We start from the raw sequence: 7,041 nt of genomic DNA, 5'->3' as shown, positions 1-7,041 counted from the left end.
AAACTCCAATTCTACAGGTAGCTCCGTAATCTAAATGCCATCTAAAGAAGTGTGACGCACAAGCAATATTTCAGAATTTTACAAGGTACAAACACAAGCATTTTTTTGAGAAATTTAGAAATTTTCAGGGGTTATGTCCAAAGATGGAACTGCTCCAAGAGATTCTTAAGAGGGGTTACTTAATTTGATTATGTTCAGGTGCGTATGACAACGATAGTTATGTCGATAATTAAAGATTTAAAAACAAATTATCGAAATCTATAGAGAAATGCCCAAATGGCTTACATTATAAAGTCAACCCTCTGACCTACCCAATGCTCAGAATTAATCTCCTCTACAAATGCACAACCAAGATACTCAAAATGCCATCTTTCATCTGCAGCTTTCCAAAGCTCCAGTGGCTTTCACCTTCAGATGATCATCCCCATGGTCGAGCTCTATCTACCCGACGAGTCTTACAAATGCTCAGACTTCCTCATGTTGTAAAGGGTTCATAATATTAAACCTTTGTCGTCCTATTGCCCTTACCCGGTATAGCACATCAGGGCAGCACTAGAGAATACATGACATGACAATTGCATCGAAGCCAAGTGAAGTCCAGAATTGCATCTCTGGCAACAATCTGAAGATCCATATCCATACTCTATATATTAAGCTATTTATCCTCTTTATTCTGATCAATAAGTTGGCCAAGAGCAGTCCTTGGAAAATAACAGATAGTAATTGCAAAACAGAATGTTCTCTGTATGCCTTGCTTGTACAAACCCACGTACATGTGTACATTCACTTCAATTTCACAAAACCATACCACTGCATAAGGCTTCAAATACACAAAACAAAAGAAATGCTTTCCCTGCTTTAGAAACAGCCCACATGCACATCTCTTGACTGCCAATCTAGAACTCCCAGTTGAGCTCATTTAAGATGTGTCCTCAATTGACCCCAACATTCTGCACAAAATGCCCTCAATTGACCTTGATTAAACTCCAAAGAAAGAGTTTGTAAAGAATCTTCAAGACAGTCGAGGGAAAGGAATTTGAAATGAGGCCACACCAAAATATTCTCTTACAGGGTTAGATGTTATACTAGGAGTCTAGAATTACTGTTTTGTTGAACGTCCAAAGTGCATTGTTTACATGAGAAACATAGCAGGAGTATCTGGCGTGCGTTCTGGATGCTCACAACAGCAAGTGGTTCCACTCAATCCTTTCCAGCTGGAATACTCACAAATCTGACACATACCCCTCAGGCTTGAACCATCGAGAAAAATCGAAGCCATTTTCGATCAGCTTTTTGCTTGGTGGAGCAATTATGTCTAGGACCTGAACAAAAACGATAAACCCTCTGTCATGGTCAACCTTAGAAAAGTTTCACATACTAGAAACCATGGGATACATGCCCACATACAACAGCTTTCTGAACGCATTTCCATGCAACTGCAATTAGCCTTGACTAAGCCACAGTTGTATTTCCATGCAACTGCAATTAGCCTTGACTAAGCCACAGAGCTCCATTCTTTGTATGAATTTATGACTTTATAACCTACTACATGTGATATGCTCAGTGCTTACCTATCAAGAGCTAGTAAGCTTACTATTGCAAGAGGACCAACCCAAAAATAATGTTTTGGAGAGTTCTAGCAGTGATCAAGCTTTAGCAACCAAGGATAAGGGCAATAAATTTCAGCAAAAGACCATAAAACTTCTGAGGCTAAGGGTGATTCCGAACAACCAAAGAAGGTTACTTGACGGTATTGCAATAAGTCCGACCATGCAATTGATAATTGTTTTGAACTTCAAAACAAAGAAAAGAAGAAGAGGGAATCCAATAAGGGTTCCAACAGTTCTGCAAGAGTTCGAAGAAAGAGGACTCACCTAATGTTGTTGTCCATCAAGACTTCTCACTTATGGCTATTAGCAGTTATAATCCTGAACAAGCTGCATGTCTCAGTGCAACTCTCATTGAGAGTTGGTTTCTTGACTTAGGTGCTTCTAAGCACATAACTTCTCAAAGAAGTTTGGTCAAAAATTTGGAGAATGCGCAAAGTGGCCACATTGTTACATATGCCTGTTGGAATATATATCATCTCAAGATGGTCTACATGTACCCTAGCATGCTTGTATTGGTCATTTCTATGAGGCCTTGCATTGTATAACTAGCAGACATCATATAGGATTTTTCTACCATTTTTATGATTTTTTTAAGGCTATTTATGGCATATTTATGCCTCACGACTGCTGTCGACATACTATAGCTGGCCGACTAGATCATATGGGACATATATATACCTAGATGAATCCAAGAACATGCCCAAATTCACCTTTTAAGTACGTGCCTGTTATACACTCATGGTAGTCAACCCACAAGACAACTATCAACTCCATTCACACCCTTCTCATCATTTCCCATCTTATTCTTGCATATTTGCTGGAGGCCATTGGCTGTTGCAACAGTCTCTTATGCTTGTAAGCACCTACGGGCTCCCCTCGTGCTCATTTTCAGCAATAATCAACTGTCTACAGCTTTCTACAGTTTTTTCTTGTGCCCACAACCTGTGTTTTCTCTTTCTTTCATGGTATCAGAGCCCAACACTGACCTACAAGCAAGAAAGTGCTGCGTTTTCTGCATCTATAGCCTAGGACTGCTGCGTTTTTTCTATTGGAGGCTGAAGCCCTCTTGTCAAATCCCCACGGATCTCCTCGTGATTGATCTTGGTTTGAGACTCGAATCCTGCAAACAAACGAGCAAACAACAAGGGGGTGCATGCCTGACTCACCTCCCAACCATGACAGCCGTGGGCGAGCCCAGAGTCTTGGTTGTCCCCACCGAGCCACGAGCTTAGCTAACTAGGTTGACGTACCGACCAATCTCCTCCTCGCGACGTCCCATACCGCCACGAAGCTGCCCTCGCGGGCCTCGAGACTGCTGTCGGCCTCGGCTGCGTAAAGCAGGTGCACGTCTGCACTAGATCCAAGCTCCAAGACCATAGAGCTCTCACAAACTCGCGAGACTCTCTATATCCAATAACTAACCTTGGCCACCCTTTTATAGGCTCTTGGCCAGTCATTGGGCGTCCATACTTGGGTGCCCGCCCGTTAGTATATCCCTAACTCAGCTCGTCAATCTGCCTGCCTAGTTCCAAGCTTCCCCAAGCCTCGAAACTAGTCTTGCGTGCGTGTAGCACACGGTAGATACACATTGTGCACATGACATACTCCCCTTCCTCTAAGAGCTCACTCCTGAGCTCACTAAAAAGCCAGGGTAAGCTCTCTGAAGAGTAGTCAATGTCTCCCATGTAGCGTCCTCCTCAACACGATCCTTCCACTTTGATCTTGTATTCTGTGATAAGCGTATTACGCAATCTTCTTTCACGAAATCCAAGAATCTTTTCAGGTTCTCGCGGAACAAATGTCATGTCCTCGACATCTATAATTTCTTGAGGAGTAACTAACTGATCTGCTCCACCCAGTACTTCCTTAAGTCTACTGACATGAAATACAGGATGAACTTTCACATGAGAAGGCAAATCCAATTCATATGCAACTGAACCAATCCGTCGTGTAACACGAAATGGTCCACGGTATCTAGGGGATAATTTCGGAGATCCACCTGTCCGTAAAGTCTCGGAATCTTTCGGAACTCGCAAATACATCATCGTTCCTTCAGAGAACTCTCTGGGTGAACGATGTCTATTAGAATAAAACCTGTCTCGGTCTTGAGCACTTCTAATAGATTCCTTCGCAACTTGTAATATTTCCTGCATATCGTGCAAAAAATTATGTGCTGCATCATGCTGAAGTCCTGAGAATCCTACTGTAACAGGTGATCTAGGTTGAAAACCATACATAAGCATGAAAGGACTAAACCCTGTACTCGTATGCTTAGTACTGTTATATGCAAATTCTAACATAGGAAGATAATCCTCCCATGAGCTCTGTCTTTTGGATACATATGCTCGGAGCATATCCTCCAAAATCTGATTCACTCTTTCAGTCTGGCTATCAGATTGAGGATGATCAGAGGAACTCAAATTCAAAGTTGTTTCCAACTTCTCAAAAACAAGTTTTCAAAAATCACTCGTAAACTTAGAGTCCCTATCACTGACTATGTCTTGCTGTAACCCGTACAATCTAAACAATTGCTCGATAAACTGCCGTGCTAATTGCGTAGCTATAATAGTCTTCCGGGTCGGTAAAAATCTAGCCATTTTTGTCAAGCGATCTACCACAACCCAAATAGAATCGTGGCCTTGATGTGTTCTTGGCAATCCGGTAATAAAATCCATGGAAATACTTTCCCATTTATTACCTGGGATTTGCAAAGGATGCAACAACCCAGCCTGTCTAAAGCGTTCAGCTTTATTTGCCTGACAAATCTGACACTTGAGAACATAATCTTCTACATACTCTTTCATCTTCGGCCAATAAAAAGTGTGTTTCACGAACGATAGTGTCTTGTGTACCCCAGGGTGTCCAGCAGAAGGGACGTCGTGACACTCCTTAAGAATCTTGGACCTAATGTCCGAGATCTGTGGTACACAAATTTTGTCATTATGGAATAGTAAACCATTCCGAATCATCCACTGGCCTCCTGCAGCCTGAATAGTAGACTGCTCAGTCATCGAGTCTTGGTCAATCAATGAGCTCCCGTCCTGGATCTTCTGTCAAATCCCCACGGATCTCCTCGTGATCGATCTTGGTTCGAGACTCGAATCCTGCAAACAAACGAACAAACAAACAACAAGGGGGTGCAGACCTGACTCACCTCCCAACCATGACAGCCGTGGACGAGCCCACAGTCTTGGCTGTCCCCACCGAGCCACGAGCTGAGCTAACTAGGTTGACGTACCGACCAATCTCCTCCTCGCGACGTCCCATACCGCCACGAAGCTGCCCTCGCGAGCCTCGAGACTGTTGTCGGCCTCGGCTGCGTAAAGCAGTAGCACGTCTGCACTAGATCTAGGCTCCAAGACCATAGAGCTCACAAACTCGCGAGAGACTCTATATCCAATAACTAACCTTGGTTATAGGCTCTTGGCCGGTCATCGGGCGTCCACACTTGGGCGCCCGCACGTCCATACTTGGGTGCCCGCCCATTAGTATATCCCTAACTCAACTCGTCAATCTGCCTGCCTAGTTCCAAGCTTCCCCAAGCTTATGCTTGTGTCATGTGCACAATGTGTATCTACCGTGTGCTACACGCACGCAAGACTAGTTTCGAGGCTTGGGAAAGCTTGGAACTAGGCAAGCAGATTGACGAGCTGAGTTAGAGATATACTAACGGGCGGGCACCCAAGTATGGACGGACGGGCGTCCAAGTGTGGACGCCCGATGACCGGCCAAGAGCCTATAAAAGGGTGGCCAAGGTTAGTTATTGGATATAGAGAGTCTCGCGAGTTTGTGAGAGCTCTATGGTCTTGGAGCTTGGATCTAGTGCAGACGTGCACTTGCTTTACGCAGCCGAGGCCGACAGCAGTCTCGAGGTCCACGAGGGCAGCTTCGTGGCGGTATGGGACGTTGCGAGGAGGAGATTGGTCGGTACGTCAACCTAGTTAGCTCAGCTCGTCAATCTGCCTGCCTAGTTCCAAGCTTCCCCAAGCCTCGAAACTAGTCTTGCGTGCGTGTAGCACATGGTAGTGCACAGTCTCGGCTGTCCCCACCGAGCCATGAGCTGAGCTTAACTAGGTTGACGTACCGACCAATCTCCTCGCAATGTCCCATACCGCCACGAAGCTGCCCTCGCGGGCCTCGAGACTGCTGTTGGCCTCGGCTGCGTAAAGCAGGTGCACGTCTGCACTAGATCCAGGCTCCAAGACCATAGAGCTCTCACAAACTCGCGAGACTCTCTATATCCAATAACTAACCTTAGCCACCCTTTTATCGGCTCTTGGCCGGTCATCGGGCGTCCACACTTGGGCGCCCGCCCATCCATACTTGGATGCCCGCCCGTTAGTATATCCCTGACTCAGCTCGTCAATCTGCCTGCCTAGTTCCAAGCTTCCCCAAGCCTCAAAATTAGTCTTGCGTGCGTGTAGCACACGGTAGATACACACTGTGCACATGACACCTCTTCTAGGTGCTTACGACAGGGTTCCTGAGAGATTTGCTCTCTCTTTTTGTTGCCCACCCTCCCTCCCTTTCTTCTTTCTCTCCTCTTGCTGTGCACAGCTTGAGAGGAGGCTATTTGCTGTTTTTTTACAGCTCTCTTGCTTCAGATAAGGTTTCTTGTCAAAGGACATGGCTTCAAGAGATTTCTCTACTATTGCCCCTTCTCCAGTTGATACTCCAACACCTTCACAGCCTGGATCCCCTGCTCCCGCTCCACAGGTGGTTCCTCTTCCCAATCTTTCTTCTCTTAGTTTCTCTCTTCCAGTTCTTGCTCCCACCCCTACCCATATACCATCCTACAATCCTCCCCGAGTCAGTGCCTCCATGAAGCTTACAACAACCAACTATCATACTTGGTCTTTCTACACTCAGTTATTGCTAGAAGGAGCCGATGTGTGGATGTCCATCTCCACACCTCACTTGGTGGACCCTACTTTGAGAAGCATATTGGATGCTCGGGTCCGTCTTACCATCATCCACTACATGACTCCGTCTATACAGGCACAAGTTGTCTCTACCCGGAGTAATGCTCATCAGATGTGGACGGAGATCCAAAGGAGGTATAGGAGAGTTTCGACAGTGAAGATTACCAAACTGGAGTCAGATCTAGAGAAGATTACAATCAATGAGTCAGATAACTTGGTTGAGAAGATTGGAGAGTTCACCCGTATCAAGCTATGTATGGGAGCACATCAACAATCCTTTCCATAAGCTTCTTGGTAATTGCTTGCTTCCTTTGATTCTTTTAGGGATCATATTTACTTCTGTGATCCTCTTCCCCCTTTTGAGGAAGTCGTGAGTTATCTCCACTACAAGTGCATGCTTCGTGGAAAAGGCAAGTCAGAATCTACTTTTGTTGCCTCTGACAAGAGCAAAGGCAAAGGCAGAAAAGGAAACACCAACAACAACAACAAAAACAAAGGCGAGGCAAGGG

General features: G+C 45.2%; 1 protein-coding gene across 1 annotated transcript in view; it reads right to left on the bottom strand.

The window, feature by feature from the left end:
- Positions 1 to 623: 623 nt before the first annotated feature.
- Positions 624 to 7,041, bottom strand: part of LOC147631303 (phosphatase IMPL1, chloroplastic-like) — a 32,458-nt gene continuing 26,040 nt past the window's right edge. The window contains exon 10 of the mRNA XM_086809683.1: positions 624 to 1,322. Coding sequence (XP_086665809.1) covers positions 1,224 to 1,322 — 99 coding nt within the window. The 3' untranslated portion in view covers positions 624 to 1,223. The remainder of the gene's footprint in view (positions 1,323 to 7,041) is intronic.

Source organism: Cibotium barometz, chromosome 15 (assembly GCF_041138505.1).
Source record: "Cibotium barometz isolate CiBa-2024 chromosome 15, ASM4113850v1, whole genome shotgun sequence".
In the NCBI taxonomy this organism is placed as follows: Eukaryota; Viridiplantae; Streptophyta; class Polypodiopsida; order Cyatheales; family Cibotiaceae; genus Cibotium; species Cibotium barometz.
The sequence above is the reverse complement of the archived record's forward strand: the minus strand, read 5'-3'. Positions and strand labels throughout refer to the sequence as shown.